The 26570-nt window shown below is 51.7% G+C and overlaps 1 protein-coding gene across 11 annotated transcripts in view; it reads right to left on the bottom strand.

The window, feature by feature from the left end:
• Positions 1–26570, bottom strand: part of OSBP2 (oxysterol binding protein 2) — a 94719-nt gene that overhangs the window by 54909 nt on the left and 13240 nt on the right. For 10 of the 11 annotated variants that reach the window (XM_088176213.1, XM_088176214.1, XM_088176215.1 and 7 more), the window contains one exon: positions 14446–14654. In XM_088176213.1, coding sequence (XP_088032339.1) covers positions 14446–14654 — 209 coding nt within the window. Of the gene's footprint in view, positions 1–14445; positions 14655–22188; positions 22302–26570 lie in introns of those variants that run through there. The other variant, XM_088176221.1, reaches the window with a different exon arrangement.

Genomic DNA, 26570 nt, shown 5'->3' with positions numbered 1-26570 from the left:
ATACAATTTGACTCTTTTAAGTGTTTCCTAGAGGGCTGGGTGTCCCTGAACTCCCCAAACTCCTGCTGTCTGTTTACAGTAGATGCCCAAAACCACCCCACATAAATTCAAACACACAGGAGTGAAGTGAATGTGTCTTAAATATCACAGAATCGTGGAATGGTTTGGGTGGGAAGGGTCCTTAAATCCCACCCAGTGCCACCCCTGCCATGGGCAGGGACACCTCCCACTGTCCCAGGGTACCCCAAACCCCATCCAACCTGGCCTGGGACACTGCCAGGGATCCAGGGGAATCCACAAATTCCCTGGGCAACCTGTGCCAGGGCCTCTTCAACCCTTCCTGGTCCTCTCTTCCCTCCCAGGAAAAGCCAGTCTCCCAGGGCCTATATTGTCAGAAAACTTCTAGGATTTCCCAAAAGGAAACCCATTCAGCACTTGAAACCTTCTCTGGACAAGGAGGTAACACTGGATCTTCTCTCTTGCTCTGTGTGAATTAAAGAAAGAATTATTTACATAGTAAAAAGTAAAGGAAAAAACCTACCACTTCTACTGGGGGGATTTTCCTTCCTGACTGAGGAGAACTCCAGCCCCTGGATATCCCCAGGAAACACCACTGCAGGTCCTGAGCAGTTTAAGCCAGGCTGCAGATCTCAAACCAGGGATGCCAAGAATCCAGCATAGTCCCAGGTCAACCACAAAGGTTGTCTCCAGAGGAACAGCTCCCTGAAGGCTCTTCAACAGCTCTGCTCAACAACTGGATGTTACTAACAGTTTGCTCCTGACTCCATTTATTTTCTTCCTCTCATAAATGCTGCTGAAGTGTGAGAAACTCCCACCTGCCCCATCCTGGTGACACAGAATCCCATGGTGGGTTTGTGTGCTATGGAAATCTTGGATCCTTCAGTTACACAATTCACCCTCACGAAGGAAATCAGTGGAATAATGAAAATATCCTTGTTTTAATGTAAACAGGCAGTTGGAAAAGCTCATACCTGAGTTTTCCATCACACTCCAACATTCTGCTCCCAGACTGCTGGAGGAACTTGGCTCATCCAGGAGCTCCATCCTGCAGCCAGGGGCTAGAGAGCAGAGGAAGAACCTGGAGGGAATTTGAGTTTCTTTCACTCCTTTCCTTGTTTAAAGCCAGATATTCACCCTTCAGCACATTTCTTCTGCACTGCCTAATGACAAGATGCCAAGGAGGCAAAGGAGCAGGAAAATGCTCCTCTAGGTCAGGCAGAGAGGGAAGGGAGGAACCACTTGAGCTGCCTTAAAACAACAGAGCTACAGAAGGAGAAATGGCTTAGCTGGGAATTCCAGAGCCAGTCACACAGATAGACAGAGATCCACGGAGTCCATTATTCCCTGCAGTGTGCAGGAATCACACTCAGGCAGGAGCCCCATGCAGCACCCTGGGATGGCAGCACTGCCTGCCCCACTCGCTCTCCATGGCAATGGGCTCTGCTCCTCCAGCAGGGAATCCTGCCAGCAACAAGCACACCCTGCCCCATTTCTGGGAGGAGGGAGCAGTGATGCTGCCTGTGCTCCTGGGCTGCCTGCAGGTCACAGCTCTGAACCTGGCAGCACTGGGAGCACCAACCTCCTCACCACCACACATCTCAGGATCACTGGAAAAGCCCTCCCAGGCCATCAAATCCAAGCTGTGCCCCATCCCCACCTTGTCACCAGCCCAGAGCACTGAGTGCCACATCCAGGCCCTCCTTGGACACTCCAAACCTCCCTGGGCAGCCTCTTCCAGTGTTTAACAACACCTTCCATGAAGGAAATTTTTCCAGCCTGAACTCCCTCTTCATAAACCAACCTCCATGGCTGGAAAACCTCCACCTGCAGCACCTAGGACCCTGTTTATAAAGGAGTAACAGCTTTTGTGCCCCTCCATCTTCTCCCAAGTCAGTGTCAGCACCTTATACCATCAGATCCTTCTTGCTGCTGCTCTCTGCATCCAAGGGTTCAGCCCTTCCTCCCTCCATCCTGTCAGGAGCTGAGGGATAACCCAGTGTGTCACTGTCACCACTGTGCTCCTAAATCCAACACCCACCACACCTCTCAGTGAGGCTCTGGCAGCAGTTTAAGCTCCTACCAGCACATTTCAGGGAGAATCCCAAATTGGGTGTTTATCATCTTGTCATGCTTTCAGTCCTCTTTGTTTTCCCTTCCCTTGTCGAGCTTTAACAGTAAATGAATACTTGAGTTGCTCATGAATGAGTTACTGCCAGAGGGAGAGCTGCTCCCTGAAGAGATTCATTTTAAATTGGAAACACTCCTTAGAGCTAAATTTTTAGCTGAAGCTACAAATCTAATAAGTGAGGTCAAAACTCCCTGGTTATCCATCTTCAGGAGCAGCATCCCTGCCAACATGATGTTATTAGAGCACCATCAGAAGTCATTTTCCATAGAAAAAGGCAGGCTCTGGTGCTGTATCCACCCTTGGAGAAGTGGCTCTGCACTCCACGCTAGGGTTTGTGTTTCACCTCCAGCACGGCTTCCTGGGGGAAGCTGGAGCTGGATCCCTGCTCACACTTGTCCCAGGACAGGGTTCCTGCAGGACAGGCTGCTGAGCCCACCCAGGGCACCAAATGTCCCCAGCCCAGCAGGGCCAGGATCCCCATCTGACCTCCCAGCAGAAGCAGCATTCCATGAATCCCATCCCACCCCCCACCAATGGAGCCAGTGGAGGACGCTCCAAGTTATTACACAAGAGAGATTTTCCTCAAATAAAATAAAAAGCTGAGCAGAATAAAAGTGGCATTATATCCTCTGCAAGTTGATCTTCACTCCCTAGAGTGACAATTTTAGCTTAAAGACTCCTGAAACTCCAAAAGCATTCTAAATTTCCCAGGTGGATCGGGGAAAATAGCCCAAAGGAGCCTCTGCTGGCATCAGATTCCAGCACAGGGAGGAGCCGAGGCGCTGCAGGAGCACAGGAGGTGACAAAGCTGAATTGAACAGACACTCACAGGCACCACCAGGTGCCAGCACAGCCCAGCTGGATGAGCCACTGCCAGCCCGGAGTGGCGGTGCAGGGGGAATTTGGGGGTCCCCACGTGCTGGGAGCAGCCTGAGGGCTCAGTCTGGGGCTGGGAAAGGGGCTGGAATGCTGCGAGAGGAGAAGCAGCTCTTCCCTACGGGAAAGCAGACTCTCCTGCCCTACTGCAATGTCCAAGCAAGGTCTGCCTGCCAAATCCCTCTTTTCCAAGACATCCATTAAAGGCCAGTTGCAAAGTGAAGCACAGGTAGCAAATAATCTCAGTGCCTCCAAGGCTGGGCTTGGCCTTGGACAAGGGCTTGGACAGGGATTATGTAAGAGCTGGGAAAGCTCCACAGGCAGCCAGGAATCCATGGAAGCAGCGAACCAGGAGAGGGCAACCTGCTCCTGCTGCATGGCCTGGGATGGGAGCAGGGAGCAACAACACGGCAGGAGAGTGCCCAGCAGGAAAGGCCCTGGGGGTGCTGGTGACAGTGGCTGGACACGAGCTCAGGTGTGCCCAGGTGGCCAAGAGGCCAAAGGCACCTGGGCTGTGCCAGCCCTGGGGTGGCAGCAGGAGCAGGGCAGTGCCCGTCCCCTGTGCTGGCACTGCTGGGACACCTCCAGTGCTGGGACAGCTCTGGGCCCCTCCTGACAAGAGAGCCCTGGAGGGGCTGGAGCGTGTCCAGGGAAGGGAAGGGAGCTGGGGAAGGGGCTGGAGCCCCAGGAGAGGCTGAGGGAGCTGGGAAAGGGGCTCAGCCTGGAGAAAAGGAGGCTCAGGGGGGACCTTGTGGCTCTGCACAACTCCCTGACAGGAGGGGACAGCCGGGGGGGTCGGGCTCTGCTCCCAGGGAACAGGGACAGGAGGAGAGGGAACGGCCTCAGGCTGGGCCAGGGCAGGCTCAGGGTGGATTTTGGAAACATTTCTTCAGGGAAAATTATTGTCTAGCCCTGGCACAGCTGCCCAGGGCCATGCTGGAGTTCTCATCCCTGGAGGGGTTTAACAGCCATGTAGATGTGGCACTTGGGGACATGGGGCAGTAGTGGCCTTAGCAAGGCTGGGGAATGGAGGGATTTGGGTGATGTTTAAGGGCCTTCCCAACCTAAACAATTCTGCGATTCTGTAACTGCAGGATGTTCACATATCCCTTGTACCTTGTCCAGAGGGATGTCAGAAATCCCATGGGGATGGAAGCCACACATGGCTCTGCAGGTGCTGTGTTCCCTCAAACTGTGAGTCCCAGCAATTCCCTGATACCTGGGTAACAAATGAACATCCAACACAAATTCCTTTATGTGCAGGGAGAACCCTGAGGGACTCCCTGTGCCCAGCCAGAGTTGCACAGAGCTGCTGTATCCCACCACCAATCCAAATCCTATTTTCCCTTCTGTGGCCAGGAGCAGGAGCTGTTGGGCTTCATGAGACACAAACACCACAAGGTTCCCTCCCAGTTCCTCATTCCTCAGTGTCCAACAGCTCTGCCACCTCCCCCTCTGCCCCAGCCCAACCCTCCAGAGATGCCCTCAGACCCAATGAAGGATCAATTTTCACTCAGTGACTCATTTCTAATTAGCAAGGACTGTTATTGTTTTCAGAGTTCAAACCTGATTTATCTCCAACAGCCTTTTGCTGTGCCAGGTAAAGAAGAAAGCCCGTGGGAATTCTGAATGACTGACAATAACAGTGAGATACTGAACTGATTCCCTGAGCTGGGAATCTCCCCCCTTGGTGCTCCCAATTGTATGAAAATTCCTGTTGTGCTGCTAAAGGTGGCATTAAAATCTACTTACAGGTGAAACCTGCCTTAAAAATCAGTAACCAGAGTCTGTTCCCAGCACTGAGAGTGCAGGGCACATGAGCCAGGGTGAGCAAGGACCTGGCTTTGTCCCCCTCCTGCAGCCCCATCTCCATGAGGACACCACATCCCCTCACCATGCTGGGAACTCCTGCACTGGAATTGCTCATCCCATGGGCAGGGACACCTCCCACTGTCCCAGGCTGCTCCAAGCCCCAATGTCCAACCTGGCCTTGGGCACTGCCAGGGATCCAGGGGCAGCCACAGCTGCTCTGGGCACCCTGTGCCAGGGCCTGCCCACCCTCACAGGGAACAATTCCTTCACAATATCCCATCCATCCTTCTGGCAGTGGGAAGCCATTCCCTGTGTCCTGTCCCTCCATCCCTTGTCCCCAGTCCCTCTCCATCCTTCTTGTAGGCCACCTTCAGGTACTCTCATCCTTTGGTTCTCCCAGTGGATAAAGCCCAGTCCAGTCCCCTACTCTGTGTCATTTTTCCAGAAACCTGTGAATCTTAGTTTGGGGGTAAGGTTTTCCAGCACATAAATACGATGCATATTCCCATTTTAGAGAGCACTAGAAGTGCTTGAAAGTTTTGATATTATTTTTAGCACAAATATTTTTGAAAGTCTTCCCAAGCTAAACCTGGTGTGTCACTGGTACTTAGGGAAACCACATTTTTTCGCCTGTTGTGAAAAATAACAAGTTTGTAGCATATTAAAGTGTTTTCTTGCTCAAACACCAAAGCCTTGTCACCAAGGGTGAGTCCCTCCTGGTTCCCTGCCAGGCAAGCACTGTGTATTCCCTGGGATCTTAAAAATCCCCCATTCTGCGTGGGTGCAGAAGTGGGAAGGATGATCCTTGATGCTCCTTCCCTGCTGCACTTGCCAACATTGACTGTTTGTCATTCTGGGAACTTTCATTTGAGTAGGGATGAACCCAGTGCAGATGTTCCCTCCTTGGAGGGCACCAGCTGGGCACTGGGAATGGCAAAGCTCTGCCCATTTGGGATAAAGGTGTCCCAGCCCGTGGCAGGGGGTGGGACAAGATGAGCTTTAAGGTCCCTTTGACCCAAACCATTCCACGATTCTATGACCTTGCAAAGGCTGCTCCAACCCCTTTGGCTGGAGGTCACAAAGCACCACTTGCAATTCCCCAAGGGAAATAATTAGCCCTGAGTTCAGGTGAAATGTGGGCACAGCTGCCCAGGGTCATTGCTCTGGGCTTTGCAGACTTGCCAAGTGACCTTGGGAAATTCTTTTGTCAAAAAGATGTGTGGAAGGGAGGAGATCCTGTGGAAACAACAAAAAAAGGCACTGAGAATAAGAGAAAGGAAACACTCACTTATACTCACAGCTGGAAAACATGGAATGATGGAAATCCCCTTACTCAGGTCACACACTCACAGGGTTTGTCTAGGGCACAGCAGGAAAGGGCCATAAATAATGAAATGAAGGAAAAAATAGATTTAAAGAAACAGAGGAGATGGGCATGGGAGAAACACAAACCAGTAACACAATCCACAGCATTTTTGGAAATAAGAATGGCTTTGTGGTACCTACAAGCATGGCACAGCAGAGACCATTCTGTCCTGATATTTATCACTTTATCAATTTATAACCAGTTTTTCCCTACTATTTATTAACTCCAGGGGCAGCACAATCCTCACCATAGGAGTTTATCCCTCTCCCTCCCATTTTTGCTGAAGAAGAATCTGCTCTCCAACTTGCCACACCATGAACTGAGCGCTATGTGTACAACAGGATATTTTAGCCCCTGGGTTTTGCCCACCCTCCCAGCTCCCACAGGCACCAGGCAGGACTGAGCAAGAACCCAGAAGGATTTCTCCTCCTGGTGTTCCTACACCAAACTCCTTCTGCATCAGCTCAGCCAGAAAAAGGCCTTTTCCTTCACCACAGCTGTCCCAGGTCACCCTGGTGAGGAAAGAAGGGGCCTGGCGTGCCAGCAGAGTTCAGAGAATTGTGGAATCACTCAGGTTGGAAAAGCCCTCCTGAGATCACCGAGCCCAACTGCTCCCCAGCACTGCCAAGGCCTCCCACACACCCCAGTGCCACATCCACATAGCTGTTAAATCCCCCCAGGAATGGCAACTCCATCATCTGGGCAGCCTGTTCCTAAGCCTGACCCCCCCCCCTTTCCATGAAGGAATTTTCCCCAATATCCAATCTAAACCTCCCCCAGGATCCTCGTGCTGCACATCCCACCCCCTCCTCCGGCAGGAGCGTTTTCCTGAGCTCCAGCGTGGGCACGGAGCCTCCTGCCCACCCTGCTCCCCTCCTGCTGTGCCAGCCCTTCCCAGAGCCTCGCCCCCAGCCCTCCTCTGCTCTGTCACGTTCCTGCGTTAATTTCCAGGGGGTTATTGCTGCAGCCTCACCTGGAACGCTGAAAACACTGGAGCCCAAAATGCTCCACCGAGAAACTGCCACGGGGCCTGGCTCACCACACATAGCTGAATGCCAACCCTGCTGAGGGATTTCAGGAGCCCTAAACCATTCCAAGAGGCTGCCAAAAGGGTGAAAGGACAGGGTGACTGCCCAGAGAATGGAGCACCAGCATTCCCTGGGCAGTGGCACAGGGCAGGGCAGGCAGAGGGGATGTGCACTGGACAGCAGCAGGAGCTGTGACATCAATTCCCACCCCACTTCTGAACCCCAGAATCCCAAAATGGTTTGGGTGGGAAGGGAACTTAAAGCTCATCCAGTTCCCCTGCCATGGGCAGGGACACCTTCCACTGTCCCAGGGTGATCCAAGCCCCAATGTCCAACCTGGCCTTGGACACTGCCAGGGATCCAGGGGCAGCCACAGCTGCTCTGGGCACCCTGTGCCAGGGCCTGCCCACCCTGCCAGGGAACAATTCCTGCCCAATATCCCATCCAGCCCTGCCCTCTGGCAGTGGGAAGCCATTCCCTGTGTCCTGTCACAGAATCATGGAATAGTTTAGGTTGGAAAGGACCTTAAAGCCGTGGGCAGGGACACCTTCCACTGGACCATGGACACCATCCAGTGCTGAGGAGCAGCCACGACTCCTTCACTCGCTCTGGAGGATGAGGCTGGAGCAGCAGGAATGGCCTAAATACTGCTGGCTGCTCTGAGCTCCTGCTGGAATGTTTAATTCCTGCTGTTATGTAAGTACTGTTTTCTGGGCTCCTTCACTGGGAATGATTATCACGGATTACAGCTGCAAAACAACAGCAGTGAACGTGGTGTGGTACCTGGGAAGCACGGGAAGAGCAGCACCACAGCCAGGAGGGGAGCTCAGCTCTGGGGTTACTTCATCCCCACATGCAAGTGGAGTGGAAAACAGCAGCAAGGGAATTAAAAACAGATTAGAAAAATAACAAGGCGGGGGAGGGAGGGGAGGGAAGTGGTTCCTGGCTTGAGAAATAGAAAAATCCAAAGATTCCTCCCATCCTCCTCATGTTTGCACCAGCAGGCAGCAGCCAGGAGAAGAGAGCAGTTGGAGGCTCTGCAGATAAGAGAACCCTACACTGGTTTGGGGTGGAAAGGGACCTTAAAGCTCATCCAGTCCCACCCCTGCCATGGGCACCTTTCATTAGACCAGGTGGCTCCAAGCCCCTGGTCCAACCTGGTCTTGGGCACCTCCAGGGATCCAGGGGCAGCCACAGCTTCTCTGGGCACCCTGTGCCAGGGCCTCAGCACACTTACAGGGAACAATTTCTTCCCAGTATCCTATCTAATCTGTCACTCCAGGCCTTTGTCCAAAGTCCCTCTCCCTGGCACAGGTTCCCATGGATCCAGCTGTCCAGATCCCTCTGCAAACCCTTCCTGCCGTCCAGCATCCCTGTGGCTGTGGCAGGAGGAGCTGAAGTGTTACCTGCAGCTCACTGGGGGTGGCTGAGATGGACTAACCCACCCCAATCCATCAGGAAACTGGGGAGCAGAGCATCCTGCCACTGCAGGAGGGAACACAAGTGAGAGCAGAAGGCACCAAGAGGAGACAGGAACCATTAGGAATGGAAAATTCAAGCAAGTAACTCCAGCAGCAGCACTGCCAATTCTATTTCTCATGGCAGCAGCTCCTGGCAGAGCTAACAACAGCTGGCTATCCTGGGAAAATCAAAACTCCAAGGATAAAAAGACAATTAGAAGAGCAAGGTGACAGTGCTGGCAGGTGCCTCCAGGCACGAGCCCTTGAGCACAGGGAAAACAGCTCACAGGGATGGGGACACTCCCAGGGAGGAGGGGAAAAGGGAATGCTGTTGTCAGAAGAGCTGGGAATAGCTGCACTGTTACAGGATGAGCTGGGACAACAATGACAGGGATTGTCCTGTCCTGCCACAACCCCAGCAGAGCCACAAGCCAAGGCCACCTGGCCAGGAGCTTCTGTGAGGCCGGGGGGAGCAACAAGGGGACAATTCATGGAATGGGACAGGGAAGGTGCCAGATGCTTTGCAGTGTCACAGGCCCAAATCAAAATGGCTTTTTCAAACAAGCCCCTGCCTTGGAAAAAGGAGAAAAAACAGACAATATGAGTTGAGCAACAAAAGTGACATTAATCAGTGGAGTGATTAAAGGGAAAGCTGAGGAATAATGGAGGAATAGCTGAGGATTGGCTATTTTTTAATGCTGCCATAAAGGCTGGATCTGGGATGCTGAAGGGGAACTCCTTGCTCACTTGAGCTGCCCCTTGGCTTTCCCCCACCCAACTGCACCCCAACCCTGCAGTGGGATCTCCACAGCTCCAGTGTCCCTCTCCAGAGCTGGATTTTCCCTTTCCACTCAACTGCAACAGGAATTCACCCCAGGACCAGAGCAGAGGGCAGCACCAGCACAACCAACTCTCTTCCTCCCCCCTGCCCAGAGCTCCCACCCTCCTGCAGTCCACAGAAAGCCCCTAAAAGCAATCCTTCCCCGTTTTTCAAGAAGAAAACAATGGATGAAGGCAGGAGGAATAACCAGGTAACCCAAGTAATCAACCCCCATTGTCCCAGATCACTGACCCACAGCACAGGGTGTTGGTTTCAAAGTGAATCCTCCCCGGGATGGTCGCACAAGGTCAGCCTAAAACCCCAGGAAATTCCATCTCTTCCCCAGCAAGCAAACTGCAATTGGTATTTTGAAAACAGGACACTGGGACAGGGCACAGGCAGTGGTTCCTCTGGGCACTGATCCTTCACTGTCAGAGCTGTGCTGCACAAGGAGCCCCCAGGTCACATTCCATACCCAGACAGTTACAGCTTGTACCCCAGGGGATGAAACTGTGCCCAAATCTGTTGAGTCTCCCCGGGTTTTCTGGCTCCCGGCAGCAAGTGCCACCATTTAATTGGAGGTTGTACAAAATATTAATTATTCCTGCTCCATTTAAACCTATGACCTGATAATTCTCTCCTTTCTCTTGTTATAAGCACTTGTCTCCATCTTTTCCTAGACCCAGACAGTCACAGAATTGTTGAGGTTGGAAAAGACCTTTAAGATCAAGTCTAACCATTAATCCAGCACTGCCAAGGCCACCAATAACCCATGTCCCCAGGTGCCACATCCACATGGCTGTTAAACCCTTTCCATGAAGGAATGTTCCCAATATCCTCCCCTGGCCCAGCCTGAGGCCGTTCCCTCTCCTCCTGTCCCTGTTCCCTGGGAGCAGAGCCCGACCCCCCCGGCTGTCCCCTCCTGTCAGGGAGTTGTGCAGAGCCACAAGGTCCCCCCTGAGCCTCCTTTTCTCCAGGCTGAGCCCCTTTCCCAGCTCCCTCAGCCTCTCCTGGGGCTCCAGCACATTTCCTGCACCACTGACCATCACCCATGTGGCACCTTCAGCTGTCCTTCTCCCATATGAAAAATTTACTTTCACTCATCCTCCTTCCCTTGTCGGAGGAGATATTGTTTCTCTGGTTAATCTTGTGCCTGTTTGGTTGTTTGAGTTTTCTTTTCAAGTTCTGCTGAAAACCCTGTGAGTCATTGTGGGGAGAGACAGGGCATCTCCAGGGAAGAGATCACAGCAGCACACAGAGCAAACCTGCATTCCTTCTTTTCCACTCTGATTATCAATTCCCAGTTCTGCTGCACTGACTCCAGCCCCAGCCAAAGCAATCAGATGCCTCTGAGGGTGACTGGCAGGTGAGTTGCTCTTGGCACAGACACCAGCACTGACCTGTCCAGTGAACCCCTGGATTTCAGCACCATGAACACCAAAATCACTTTCTGCCAGCCTGGAATCTGCTCCGGATCAGGCTGGAATCACAGCACAGCTTTCACCCTCTCTCCTGCCGGGGATCCCCCAGGGAACCAAAAGGAGTCACCAAATCCCTCTCAAAGCAGCCCAAGTCCATTTTGGGGAGTTTTCCTAGTGTTTAAAATACCAGCAATAGATATCCACCCTTCCCTTGCACACTTTTCCAAAGACCCCCTTCTTACGGAGCCAAGAAAACAATCCTCATATATTCAGCACTCATACAATTCCTGGATGTCACAATACTGCTCTAAAAAGAAATAGAAGTTTTATATCTATTTTTTATTTGTTCAAAGAAAATCCACCACCCACAGTCACCAAACACAGAGGGTGAATACAGAAATCTGATTTTCAGGCCAGGTAAGAGCACAGGGCACAGCCAGTACTGATAAAAGCAGGTGATGGAGCTGGATGAGGGCAAATTGAGTTTACTACAACTTTACCAACAATTTGCAAACCCACCTAGAAACAGGAATGCCAGGTTTGGCTGAGCAGAGCTTGGTCTGGGACTGTGCTGTCCTCCTGTCACACTCTACATGTGTTTAGAGGAATTAAGCACATGTGGTAATTGAGCAGAGAGCTAAGCCAGCAGCTCAGCTCCGCTCTCACTTTCTGCCGCTAATCCGCCGGAATCCCTGCGCAGGTTCCTCCCTGGGAAGCAGGATGAGGACAGGGAGCTCAGGCCACATCTCACAGCACCAATGTCCCAGGTCACAGCTCACTACCAAAATACTCCTGACTCCACAATGGGCAGAGGGGAAACCAGAGCTCCCTCATGCACAGAACAGCAAAGTCTCCCATCCCATACTTGCTTTGGGGACAGGTTTTGCTGTTGAAAACAGACACGAAAAGCAGTCCTGTGAAATGGCCCGTGGGTGCACAGCTCCAGCCAGCAGCCAAGTTAAAAACACTTCCACAGCTGCTCAATTCAGAAGTAGTCCTGGGGCAAAGACCCTTTTCATTCACCCCAAAATAGTGACCCTGCAGTGAAGATATGGGCAACAATTTTCCTGTCCTTCTACTCATCAAATTTCCCATCAAATCTCATCACTTTGACAGCACTGAGGGATCACTGATTCCTGCAGAAACAGTGAATGGAATCCCAGCTCAGGCTCCAGCAGCTCTGTGGCTGATTCAAGGCTGAGTGTGGCAGTTGACACAAGAGAAGGACAAGGACATCCAGGGGGGTGGAGAGCTGGAGAGGGCCCAGGAGAACCTCACAAGGTTCAGCAAGTCCAAGTACCAGGTCCTGCTTCCAGGTCAGGGCAATCGCAGCCATGATCACAAACTGGGAGAGGAACTCATTGAAAGCAGCCCTGGGGACTTGGGGTGCTGGTGGGTGAGGGCAGGACCTTCCCCAACCCCAAAATCCCCCATACCCTGGGCTGAGACCCCAGAGTGAGCAGCAGGAGAGGGGGGGATTCTGCCCCTCTGCCCCACATGTAGAGCTGCCTCCAGCCCTGGGGCCCAGCACAGGAAGGACCTGGAGCTGCTGGACAGAGTCCAGAGGAGGCCACAGAGATGCTCCAAGGGCTGGAACCCCTCTGCTCTGGAGCACTCTGTACTATAATTTAAAGATCTCTAATAGGGACAAAACATCAGCCAGGTGAACATCAAGGCATAAAACAATGCACTGATGTGCTCAGCTCTGCCTCCACAGCACAAGGATTCAGCACTCATTTACAGAGTGTCTTATCCCCTCTGATCAGATCAGGAAAGCTTGGAAAAGCAGGAATCTGCTGTGGATTTTCTCTCCCATCAGCTCTGTGGCCTGGATGAGAGCTGAGTCAGCAGAGCTGCAGCCACATCCACAACACTGCCCTCATCCCAGAGACCCTGGAGCCAGAGCTGGGAGCTCAGCCCAGCCACAGCCTCAGCACAGCCAGGCTCTGCATTTGCTATTTTTAAGGGCAGATACAAACCAAAATAGCTGTGCCTGACTCAGGAGGCAGCGTGGCTGACAACCCCTGTGACCACTGCACCCTGAGCCAGCACTGCCACACCCCCATGGGCCCAAAGGGAAGGTAAAGCCACACACCTCCCTCTCCAGGAGATCCTTTCCCACACCCACCAAGCCGAAGGACTCAACAGCCCCCACAGCCACCTCAGTGCAGCCAGGACCAGCAGAGTGTCCCACCCTGCCCAGCTAAACAAGTGTGCCCAGAAACTTTTTCCTTTTCCTGGATCAGCAGGGCTCTCTGTCAGTATTTGCATATTCCAGAGATGGAATTTTAAGGGACAGAAAGTTCACAGCAATTAAAATCACAAAATGGTTTGGGTTGGGACTTTAAATACCATGTAATCCAATCCCCCTGCCATGGGCAGGGACACCTCCCACTGTCCCAGGGTGCTCCAAGCCCCAATGTCCAACCTGGCCTTGGACACTTCCAGGGATCCAGGGGCAGCCACAGCTGCTCTGGGCACCCTGTGCCAGGGCCTGCCCACCCTGCCAGGGAACAATTCCTTCCCAATATCCCATCCAGCCCTGCCCTCTGGCAGTGGGAAGCCATTCCCTGTGTCCTGTCCCTCCTGTTCCAAGTCCCTCTCCATCTCTCTTAGAGCTCCCTTAGGCACTGGAAGGTGCTTTAAGGTCTCTCTGGAGCCTTCTCTCTTCCATTTCTGAAGTTTGTTTACTACAGCTTGAAGCTGTGCTTGCTTGTAGAAGAAAACCCAATGTTAATCCCAGACGAGTTATGAACATTGAAATACAGACTCACTGAATCATTGAAATATTCCTAAAATATTCTGCTTGTCAAGCCTAACTGACCCATTACAGAGCAGAACAATGTCACCCTGGGGAGGAGCTGTGCACCAGGCACAGGGCTCTGACAACTTTACAAATCATAGCTGTCCCAAACCTACTCCAATAAACACCACAACAAAGGAACAGAAAGAGAGATGCACACAGAAACAGCTCAACTAAATATCTGTGTCATTCATCCAGCAAACTATGGAACTACTTGGAGCTACCAAGCTATGGAACACCACCCATGTGGTGCCCAGGCCTCTGACCACGGCATTGACAGCATTCCCAGCACAAAGTCTCCAGGTCATTCTGCTTTCCAGAAGCATCATCATCAGCTCCCCACATTTCACAGCCATTCCCATGGCTTTAAAGACCTGCTCAGATCTGCCCAGGGAGAGGAGAGGAGACGAGAGGGAGAGGGAGAGGGAGAGGGAGAGGGAGAGGGAGAGGGAGAGGGAGAGGGAGAGGGAGAGGGAGAGGGAGAGGGAGAGGGAGAGGGAGAGGGAGAGGGAGAGGGAGAGGGAGAGGGAGAGGGAGAGGGAGAGGGAGAGGGAGAGGAGCAGGGCTTTGTCCAACCCTTCTGTCCCTGGGACACCACCAGCAACTTCCAGCTATGCCTGGAACCGTATCTGGGTGGGTTCTGCACAGGCCCAGACCAGCTGGGTGCCCAGCAGGGCTGCAGGCCCTGGCTGCCCCCGGCGTGCCCGTACCTGACTGGTTGTTCCTCATGCGGATGGCCTTGGCCTTGGCCAGCTCCAGGGCCGTGACCCAGCGCTGCCTCTCCACCTCCGAGTTGGCCTTCAGGTGGTAGGTCCTGCCCCCGTTGGACAGCACGATGTTGCACGAGTCCTCCGTGTCAATGTGGGCTGTGGACAGGTTGATGGTGCCTCGGCACGTGTGGGCCATCTCTGCCTGTGTCCTGCACGGGAACAGAGGGACAAGGAAGTGTCAATTCCCCTGTACCTGACCCCAAAACACCTCCAAGGCACCCTCCTGCACAGCACAGACCTGTGGAGACATCCCAAGCTGGCAGCACTCACATTCAATTCACTAAAGCCGGAAAAGATCCTCAAACAGAGAAACTTAAGGACAGGCTGAGGTGTTTAGGAGCAACACTCCATCATTCCTTACACATTCACATCCCACTGTTTCCACGGCTTCGGGCTGCTCTAAAAGCAAAGTTACCGAATACACAACACTGTCTTTCTCATCTCATTTCCACTGCTTCTTTCCTCCCTTCTCCCAGCTGTCCCACCTCTAGCAGAATCCAGCATTTTGTGGCTCTTTTTACCCTCTCCCTTCCATCACTGTTTTTGTCCAAACGTGCTTAGACCTTGTATGTGCCAGCCCTGGGGTGGCAGCAGGAGCAGGGCAGTGCCCGTCCCCTGTGCTGGGACACCTCCAGTGCTGGGACACCTCCAGTGCTGGGCCCCTCCTGACAAGAGAGCCCTGGAGGGGCTGGAGCGTGTCCAGGGAAGGGAAGGGAGCTGGGGAAGGGGCTGGAGCCCCAGGAGAGGCTGAGGGAGTTGGGAAAGGGGCTCAGCCTGGAGAAAAGGAGGCTCAGGGGGGACCTTGTGGCTCTGCACAACTCCCTGACAGGAGGGGACAGCCGGGGGGGTCGGGCTCTGCTCCCAGGGAACAGGGACAGGAGGAGAGGGAACGGCCTCAGGCTGGGCCAGGGCAGGCTCAGGGTGGATTTTGGGAACATTCCTCCTTGGAAAGGAGGGTCAGGCACTGGCACAGCTGCCCAGGGCAGTGCTGGAGTCCCCATCCTTAGAAGGATTTAACAGTCGTGTGGCACTTGGGGACATGGATTAGTGGTGGCCTTGCCAGTGGCACTTTAATGTTTGACCTCAATGATCTCAGAGGGTTTTACCAACCTCAAAGACTCTGTAAATCCACAAGAACTTGGAAGCAGGGAGGTTTTACAGGCACAGCCTAGAGCTGCTCTCAAAAAGTGTTGGTGATCAAGTTCACTACAGGATGGAGACATGGTCCCTCTCAAGGAAGAATGGGCAGCAATCCAGGGATACCCACTGCCAACCTGAGGTTGCTTGCTACACAGAAGGAAGCCACTCTGCCTGGCCAGGAACTCAAATCCCCCAAACATCTCAAGCATCTCTCACCTGCTCAGCCCTGACATTGCTTTATGGGACTGATTTATCCCCGGTCCATATCCAAACTTGACATGAGGACATGAAATCCTCCAGGTACCTCCTAAAGACTTACAGTTCATGTCTCTCAGCACCACAGGGTAAGTTCAGATCCAGTGCACAGTGTGCTTACACTTTTTGCAGGGGATGAGTTGGCCCCAAAGGAAGCAAGCCCCAATTTTCATTCCCAAGTCATCCCTTCACACTGCAGCACGTACTGTGTTCCCAGGAGGGATCCCTTCCCACCTTGACAGAGCTGCTAAAATCATTTTCTCTTCTCCACAAAGCGAAGACCTCTGAGGCGACTGCACTAAATCAACTGCAGACATTCAAACAGCCTCACTCTCCCACCCAAGGAACTGGGATGCTGCCCTCCCAACTCCCTTCCCATGCCAATCTGCATGGGAAATCAATGCCTATCAATCAGCACCCACACACGAGGCAGGCACTTGACCCAGCCTGGAGCCAACAGCAATCTCCTGTGTCCACACATGGGGAGAGAAGCAGAGGTGCCCTTCAGAGCCCTCGTGGTCAGCTGGATCTGCTTATTCACCATTCACACTCGGCTCTTACATAACGTGATCCCGGCAGATTTCCTAGTTCTCCCCTTCCCACAGCGCTGCATTTGGAGAGCACCTGGCTGAGGGAGGTTAAACATGGACATGGAGCACACAGAGGTGGAGGCAGCTGGGCCTCCAGGATTTTTTAGCTCTGCGAGGGAGCAAAAACCGCCGGGATTCGCCTTCGGAGAGCCAGAATTAGAGCTGTGCATGGGAGGCTGGGGGAATGACAGCCTTGGAGAGAGTCCTGGCCAGGACACACCAGAGAGAAAAAATATCCCAAAATACCATAGGCAGGACTGAAGCACCCACCCAGCCAGCCAGGGGACAGCAAACATCATCGTATCAACATCAATACGTCCCTTTTCCCAGCAGCAAGATCCCAAAGCATCAGGACGCGCTCCATGGGAGCCTTGAGTGATCGGCCCAAGGCAACAGTGGCCAGCCCAAGCACCCAGCTCCAGACAGGGCAGGACAGCAATCACAGACAGATGTCATGGCTTATCCCCAAAATCACGTTTGTGGCAAGACCAGTGCTGTTATGGATGTACTAAGATCATCAGAGAGGAGATTCCTTACTCTAAAACCATTGATACCTTTTACCACGATGCCAGCAAGACCCTATTTCAAGCTCCTGTCCAACCTCCCCTGGACACACAGGTCCCATTTCCCACATGGACTTAGTCCAAGCCAGCAGATGCTGCTGCTCTGAATATATATTCTCCTTTTTATTTCAACAGAATCATAGAAATTTCAGACTGGTGAAAATACTGGCATCTCCATCACCCACCCAACCCACCAGCCCAGCACATCTCTTGTATTCCCAGCCACTCACAATGACAGGTTTTGCAAAAATCTTGAAAGATTTTCTTTTTAAAATATTATTTATAGCATTTCACCCTTCTTTTTTGAAAAAGCTGCTTCAGCTCCTTAACACCACAAATCTAAACACAGAGAGCTTGACAAGACAATTTACAGCATCAGTTCCTTAAAAGGGCTTCAGTCTAAAACTCCTGGAGTCTGATTTTCAGTGACTTGGATTCTACAGCCTGACACAGCAGCTACACACTGCAGTGCTATAAAAGAGCAGCAAATTATAATTTAAAGACCTGCTTCATACTTTTGAAGAGACACTTGAGCTCCAGGAGGCTTCTCAGCATGCCAGTGCTGTGCAAGAGAAAGATGCTCCCAATTTTTAACAACTGTACCAAATCTCCCTGGATATAAATAATATATCTCCCTGTAAGGGCTCACAGGACAGGTTTATCTACAGAGCAAAGAGAGGAAGGTGAAAAAGGAGATAATAACGGTTTTTGCCTACCAGCTCCACACCTGTGGCTTTGGTGCTATCCCAACAGCCAAAGACTGAGCTCTGGATGCTGCTTACACAGAATCTGTAATTATAACTGTGTGGCTCTGCTGGAAGTTAACAGGACACAGCACGGAAAGAACAAGCCCAGCTCACCTCTGCTCCCAACACTTAATAAGCACAAGGGATGCCCATGGAATTTCTCTTACAATTTTCTTTCCACCAGCAAGGCTCTTCCCCATTCTGGGTAGCTTTGTCCCTCCTAAAACTCGACTTCTTGGCTGACAGCTCCAACAACATCAGGCAGAGGAACCCAGCAGGGAGCCAAGACTGTCCTCGTGTCCCATGCAGAGCAGAATTCCAGCCTGAGCATCCACAGGAGGTCAGGGAGCTCCCAGCAGCCCAACCCTAGGACCAGAGCACTCCAGCAATCCTGGCAGCTCCAGCTGCCCAGGAGGGACATTGTGACAATCTGTCCTGGCTGGGAGCAGAAGCATCAGGAGGGGGCTAGAAATAGGGTAATAAAGGACAGGTCTCCAAAGTGGATTATCACCTGAAACCCAGCAGGGAGCCACACAAACGCTGAGCTCAGGGTCCCCCTTCAAAGCTGGCAAGGCCAATCTCCAGTATCACCTGTGTTCTAAAGCACCTCCACATGGAAATCCAAATACAGTTTAAATTATATCCTGAAATACATTCATACTCATCCTACAGGTTTCCCTCATTATCTCAAAATCATTGCTTTGCTATCAGCCTCAGAAATCAGCACACCTGATTTCACATCATAGAATCATGCAATGGTTGGGGTTGGCAGGGACATTAAAGACCATCTCATTCCATGGGCAGGGTCAATTCCCACTGTCCCAGGCTGCTCCAAGCCCCAGTGTCCAACCTGGCCTTGGGCACTGCCAGGGATCCAGGGACAGCCACAGCTGCTCTGGGCACCCTGTGCCAGGGCCTGCCCACCCTCCCAGGGAACAATTCCCTCCCAATATCCCATCCAGCCCTGCCCTCTGGCAGTGGGAAGCCATTCCCTGTGTCGTGTCCCTCCATCCCTTGTCCCCAGTCCCTCCAGCTCTCCTGGAACCCCTTTAGGCCCTGGAAGTGGCTCTGAGCTCTCCCTGGATCCTTCTCCTCTCCAGGTGAGCACCCCCAGCTCTCCCAGCCTGTCCATAGGATCTCAAACACTGAATTCCCATCTTATCACTGTTTCCTGGTGGAAATGTAGGTCACTGCAGGGCTCACACTGAGCCACGTCCCCAGGACAGGCTCACAGAAGCACAAGGTGAGCAGGAGAGAATCCTAAAGACTCAGGAGGTTTTGTCTTCCTTATCCCAGTGTCTCCTTCAGCCTGGGCTTTCACTCCCTGCTGTTACACCACAACCAGTGAAATCTGGGCACTGAGGGGTTCAGAGGCTGCATCTGAACCCCAGCCTCGGATCATACACTCCAGAGACTTCACCCCAGCATTATCCAGGAGCCAGCACGGCTCAGGAGGAGCCAGAACAGCTCATGAGCAGCCTCTGACTCAGCCTTCTCTTGGGAAAGCAGCACCAAGGGCTCCAACAGGGACCTGCTGGGAGCTCTGGTACAAGCAGGAGGCAGCAGCAGATCATTTGCAGGGCACCACTCAGCATCCTGGACACTGCTTACCCAGCAAGTATTTCCTAATTTAAAAAGCATTTACAGAAAAATCTGCTGTTGCTGCACAATCCTGGGGGATTTTCCTTGCCTTACGTAACTATTTAAATTGTTTTCCAAGGAAGTTTTGCTGTCCAGGTTTGGGGGGGTGATTGTAGATCCAGCAACAGCCTCCCCTGCACAACCAGACAGGTTTCTGCAGGTCCCACACTTCAGCTGGATGGGCAGCACAACACAAGGACAGAGCCAGCAGGGATCTCCCAGCTCCTCCTCCCTTAGGCAGAACTCAAGGAGAAAATAAGAAACATCTGAAGAGTGTGAAAATGAAAAGTGCAATTGTTTGTGGTTTGGGGTGGGTTTTGAGTCTCTGGTTGTGAGGTACAGAGACCTCACAGCAACATTTGTCACTACACACGTGGAATGGAGCTGGACACCAGTCCCAGGTCCATCCCTAGGGCTGGCAGACGGTCACATCCAGGGACTTTCCCAGTGAGCTCCACCACCAGGCTGTATTTGGAGCTCAGAAACACTTTTTGGCTGTCAGATTGCAACAGAATTACAAATCCAGGCTCCTGAAGTGCTGCAGGTTACATTCAAAAGCCAATCCAACACAGCCAGGAGCAAACAGACTCCCCCACAGCACAAACCCAAGAGCTTCATAAAACACACAGAGAGGGGCTTTGGGCAAGGGCCTGGAGGGATATGGGGAAAAGGCTTCCCATGGACATGGGCAGGATTAGATGGGATATTTGAAAGAAATTCCCTCCTGTGAGGGTGGGAGGCCCTGGCACAGGGTGCCCAGAGAAGCTGTGGCTGCCCCTGGATCTCTGCCAGTGTCCAAGGCCAGGCTGGACACTGGGGCTTGGAGCAGCCTGGGACAGTGGAAGGTGTCCCTGCCCATGGCAGGAGGTGGAACAAGATGATATTTGAAGTCCCATCCACCCCTATGATTCTGCAACAGCCTCACTGCTTCTTACACCACTGACCTCTGCAGACTCAGAGATTAAGACCTGGTTTTTTCTACTGTTTCTTTTATGGATTAAGTAGAAACCAGTTTATAAAATTCATTTCTTCATCATACTGGTAAATATTGTAACATTAGGGACTCTGCAGCCATAGAGAAATATTTATACCCGTGACCAACTGGGATACGCCCTTTGGAGTCAGGTGCAAGGACTGCTGCAGACAGAGGGAAGGAGATAAATCAAGGACAGGGAACAAACCAGGCAGAATTGGACAATTCAATAGGTGGAGACAGTATTTTATTTCTTTGCTAAGAGTGGGAGGCAGCACAAGAGAAGCCACAGCCCTGAGTCCCTGCTGTGCCTGAGCAGCACAGCTCACTCTTCCCACAGGATGTAGCACAAGGCACAAGGATTCCCATGCAGAATTCAGGGGTTAGGTAAAGCTCTCCCATTCCTCACAGCATTCCCACGGGGTGCAGGGACAGGAGCTGCATTCCCCATTGCTCACTGCCAACAAAAGGCTGCTGTGCCACCACCCCCTCCCAGCATTACCGCACCAGACAACAACAGCTCCCACTTCCAGAGCATCCATGCCCACATCTGGAGTCTGAATTCCCTGTCACCCCCACCCCACACTCCATCCTTGAAATATCAGATGAGCACAAGTGCTCCAAGGCACATTTCCCAATAAACTTCAGATTTCCCACGTCCTTTGTTCAGTTTTGGGGGGGTATAAAGCCAATGAAATCTCTGCTTCCCTTTTAGACATGAGAAATCCTAAAAAGCACTTGAATTTGAGCTCACATGCGTGAAGGCAGGGCATGGAACATTGAAACCAACCCTCTTGGGGTTATTAACTCTCCTCGGGTTCAAGGAAAAAGGGAGTTTATGACAACTCAATCCCAGAACTCAAATACCCAAGGGGATGCAGAGGTATTTTCCCAGTGAGTTCAACACATCACAGCTGGTTAGCAGGGCTCTCACAAACCACAAGTTCCATGTGACAAACAGCTCAGATTTCCCCTTTGCTTCCTCTTTTCCCCTTCCCCTAAACCAAGGAAGCACAAACCGACCCCAAACAAGTACATGGCAAGTGTTGGGCTGAGATTGCTACAAAAACATAGGATTCAGATCTATTTAAAGGCCATCTAATCTGTAACTGGCTCCAGTTGGGATGGGCACAGACTGGGGTTAAAGAAAAGCCTGCAATCCTGGCTGCAATCCTCACCAGCCTGAGGGATGCAATCCAGGCTGCAATCCTGGCTGCAATCCTGCCTTCAATCCTCACCAGCCTGAGGGATGCAATCCTGGCTGCAATCCTGGCTGCAATCCTGCCTTCAATCCTCACCAGCCTGAGGGATGCAATCCTGGCTGCAATCCTCACCAGCCTGAGGGATGTCTGCAGCTCGGGTACTCACCACCTCCACAAATCACGGGAATATTCACTGATAACCTATCCAGCAGCTTCCAAGCTGGTTTCCAGGACAAACTCCTGCCCACGCTAGGACCCAACACCAAACAGCCTCAGCAACACCACCCAAGCATGGATTTAAGGAAGATTTGGCCATACAGCTCTTCTGTAAGCAAGCAGTAAGTACAGCAATCTGGAATCCACACTCCTTTCTCCAGTGCTTTTCCACTTTGATTTGGCTGCAATACCCCAGCAAAGGGACAAGGAAGAACGTGGAAGATGCCTTCTGCTCCAGATCATTCACAAACATTGTCTCTCCGTGCTTCAGAGAGGAAAAAAACCTCCAGAGGAGCTCAGGACAGGAAATTTGTCAGACAAATCCCCTCAGAGCCACAGTGAAGGACCTGGCTGTACCTGCAGGAAGGTTCCATGCAACACCCCAGGATGATGGGAGCTTCTGCCAACGCCAGCACTTCCCACTTGGAAACATCTTCAGTTTGAGAGAGTTCCATCAGAACACCCTGCTGGGGAAGTGCACCAGTGTAAGACGTGCTCAGGGCACGAAAACCAACACTGCCAAGTAGAAAGGGCTCTGAAAACAACACCCAGGCTACCCACCCCTCATCTCTTTTCCTAAACAAAATCGAGGTTCAGCTGCTGGGGGGCTGAGGAATGCAGAGCAAGCTCTTCCCAATACACAACATATCTGACCAGGTGCCAAGTACAGGGGCTAATTTCATGAAAATCTGTGTAAAACCTGCAAAAATGCACTCAGACCCCAAAATGCTTTCCCTGCCAAAATCAGAATCACAGCAAAAGGCACAGTTCCCTTCCCCTCGTTCCTCAATGTTGTTTCAGCAGTGCTCCCACTGACAAGACTCCCACTCCAAATACAAAGATACTCTGAAAGTCAGCACATCCTGCTGCACACCTCTGGGATTGCCTTTTACACCACACATCTGCCTCTCTCATGCATGGTACAGGTTTTCCACCTGGACAGCTCAGCAGTGGCCAGGAGATAAAACTAAACTATAGTGCAGATATCAGCAGACATGCTTAGCACAGAGACTTTGTATTGGAGTTTTTATGGGGGGAGAAAAATAAAACTAATCTTAAAAAACTTACTAGCAGCACTCCCACTCCTCCCAGCACATCATGTTATCTCCTCTGCACCTCTGCAGACACAGTGTGGCCCTGGCTGATAAGGATATCACCCTGCAAACATGGGCACCCAAGCAGCTCCTGGAGCCACTGGTTTGGGGCCTCACCTGCTCCACCGTCCCCCAGCCCTGCAGGGCACAGGCAGCTCCCTGAGCTGGTGTGACACTGAACTACCCCAGACTCACTCCCAGCCAAAAAGGGCTTTAACTCCTTCCCTTCCTGCAAGAGCAGAATTCAAGGAACTCGGCATGGGGAGAGCATCTCAGTATGTGACCAGAAGAAAATTAAGAAAATGCTCTAAGATTGTATCTTTGGTGGCAGCTGGCTCTCAGCTGAACCAGCACAGGGACACTGCTGTCCCTCAAAGCCAAAAAACCAAAACACCAGTTCAGCAGCATCATCAAAGCCACTGAGCAGGGCTGTGAGGAGCCAGGCTCTGAACACGGAGCTGGGAATGGCTGTGAGGAGCCAGGCTCTGAACACGGAGCTGGGAATGGCTGTGAGGAGCCAGGCTCTGCTCATGGAGCTGGGAATGGCTGTGAGGAGCCAGGCTCTGCTCATGGAGCTGGGAATGGCTGTGAGGAGCCAGGCTTTTGCACATAGATCTTCCCAAAATGCCAAAGGAAGCACCACATTCAGCCCAGTTTGTTGTTTTCTTTACTTTTCTATGTAAAATGCCCAAGATCCAGAAATTCCCACCAAGACTTTGGCACAAAAGCCCACCAAGACTTTCAGCTGCTGCTGAGTTTATCACATCAGTGATGGAAGTTCTGGACCTGATCCCATCACCTCCAAAGCCAGCAGGATAATCCAAGGCCTGGGCCAGGCCCAACCCAAGAGCTCAGTGGCTCATTTGTTATCAAGAACGAACAAGGAGTGACCACACAATAGGTTCATTTGACAAATGCTCTTTTCTATACAAGAAATAAATGCACTGCAGCACATGAGAGCCTCAAGCAGTCATTTTTCTCATTCCAGCCTGTGCTTTCAAGTTTTTACTGGTGCTTCAGCCCTTGGGAATTGTGTTAAATAATCAGCATAAAGATCAGCCACAGTCAACTCATGTTTGTCTTTTCTCACCACCACAGCCAAGGACATAATAGGACACAGGGCACACAGAGTCAACACTAAAACCCAATTTTTATTCCTATCTCAATATTCAGACTGGTTAAAAAATCCTGGTTCTCAAGACTACAAACTTTAGGGATGTATTTGCTTCGAGCACGAGACTTATCCCATCTTTTCGAGATTGAGGGTGGGTAGAAGAGCTCACTTTCAACAATTTTTCCATGCTGCAAGCATCTCTCTTTTCTGCAACTTACTGTCAATGTTAATGTTTTCAGTACCCAATAAATTTCCCTCAGAGACAGCTCATGAATTACAGTCTGTGACCTCAAACATCACTCTAAAGTCATCACACTCCTGACTTCTTGCCAGCTTTCAAACAATGCTCAATTATAGCTCAGGATCTCTGTGTGGATGAGATATTCCTTAGGGATAGATATCTAGATGCAGAATTTCCTTCTGGATGAAATATTCCTTAAGGATAGATATCCGGATGCAAAGCCCACATGGGTGCATAAATATATTTTTTCCTCTATTTTAAGGCATGAGAAGATGAAACTTCATCTTTAAAAGCTGGACTGCTGCTTCTCAACCCTTGACTATGAAATCCTCAGTTCAACAATCACTTTCCTACACGTTTATGTAGAGGCAGGTTTCAGGTGTTTGTCTAGGACAGACAGGGAGAGAGGATCCTTCAGTTCCATCTTCTCCCTGAACAGGACATGCAGCTGCCTCTGCCCAAGGCAAACACCCAACAGCAGCCAACAGCAGCAATTTCTACAGCCTCTTGTGACCACCCCGAACTTTATTCTATGATAAATCCAGCTCTACAATCAGCATATCCTAATTCTGGGAGCAGTCACCCCTGGGAAAGTGGTCAGTGCAGGCAGCTGCCTGCTTCCAGAAGAGATTCCAGTAGGCAGGAAATCACTACTTGAGACCAGGAGGGAGCATGAACTTGAGTATTGCATACAAGGTGCCTCCGTGACCTCCACTACCCAGGAAACGATCAGCTGATCCTTGCAGGACACGCTCCTGAGGAGTGTGGAGTCAGCAACCTTGGGAAGAGCAGGTTTCCCATGAGAACTGAGGAAACAGAGGGAAATGCAAGCAGCACAGCAAACCATGGCAGCAGTGTGAGTGCAAGGGGCAGTGTGGCACAGTGCAAGACCTTTCCCATCCCTTACAACACCACCCATAAAATAAAAAATGTTGGCAGCTGGCATTCCAGATGCTGGAATGCCAAGAGTTTCATTTATAACAGAAATCAAGAGTTAACCACTTTCTGGGCCATGACTGGGACTGAAGGTGCTTTTGGATCAAATCCTGCAGGTGCCCAAGTGATTTTGGCCAACAACTTGGGGACAGGTCTGGCATATCCCAGCTGCTTCACTATGAGACCCAACATCCTCCTGCATTGAGTCTCAGAGCCAGCACAAAGGGAAATGGCTTCCCACTGCCAGAGGGCAGGGCTGGATGGGATATTGGGCAGGAATTGTTCCCTGGCAGGGTGGGCAGGCCCTGGCACAGGGTGCCCAGAGCAGCTGTGGCTGCCCCTGGATCCCTGGAAGTGTCCAAGGCCAGGTTGGACAGGGACTTGGGACAGAGGAAGGTGTTCCTGTCCATGGCAGGGATGGACAAGATGCTATTTCAATTCCCTTCCAACCCAAACCATTCCATAAATCTGTAATCCAAGACATGCCCTGAGATCAGTGTTCAGGGCTGCACATTTTCTGCAAAAACTCTACAGATATTGACTGTGGGTTACCAGGAACAGCCAAGAGGGAAGGCAAAGTCATTGACCTTCACAAGGGACAGCTCTCACGCATAGACAAGGGTGAGTTACAACTTTCAGCCAATTTCCCAACTGCTCAGACCAGACTCTCTGTGTCATTGCAGTGCATTGTGTTGCAAGACAACTTGTGTGGTGCAATAAATGCTCAGAGGGTTTAATGCAGAAACATTTCAGTTGTTTCAGCCCAATCCGAGTCGCGCCCTTCACTCTCACCCCTTCGTGCTCCCCTGGCTGCAGCCAAGCCCGGCCATCATCTCCCTGCACAGGACACCTTCACACCTCCCACAGCATGCAGCCACCATGCCACCCCTCTGCTCCACACAGGAAACGTTCACATCCACAAAAGCAGCACCAGCACTTTACCCAAAGTCACTCCTTCCCATTCTAGCAGCCACTCTGGGAAGCCCAGGGGTTTCCAAAGCAGCCTGCTGTACACATAAAGGCAACCAAGCAATCCATGGAAGCATGCAATGGGTCAGAAGGGACCTTAAAGCTCACCCAGTTCCACCCCTTGCCATGGACAGGGTCATCTTTCACTATCCCACCTTGCTCCAAGCCCTGTCCAACCTGGCCTGGAACACTTCCAGGGATCCAGAGGTAGCCACAGCTTCTCTGGGCACCCTATGCCAGGGCCTGCCCACCTTCACAGGGAACAATTTCCTTTCATATCCAATTTAAATCGACTCTCTTTCAGCTTTAAGCCATTCCTCCTTGTCCTGTCCCTCCAGGCTCTTATCTGAACTCCCTCTCCAGCCCTTTTGGAGCCCCTTTAGCT

The sequence above is a fragment of the Sturnus vulgaris genome, chromosome 19 (genome assembly GCF_052056855.1).
Source record: "Sturnus vulgaris isolate bStuVul1 chromosome 19, bStuVul1.hap1, whole genome shotgun sequence".
NCBI lineage: Eukaryota > Metazoa > Chordata > Aves > Passeriformes > Sturnidae > Sturnus > Sturnus vulgaris.
The sequence above is the reverse complement of the archived record's forward strand: the minus strand, read 5'-3'. Positions and strand labels throughout refer to the sequence as shown.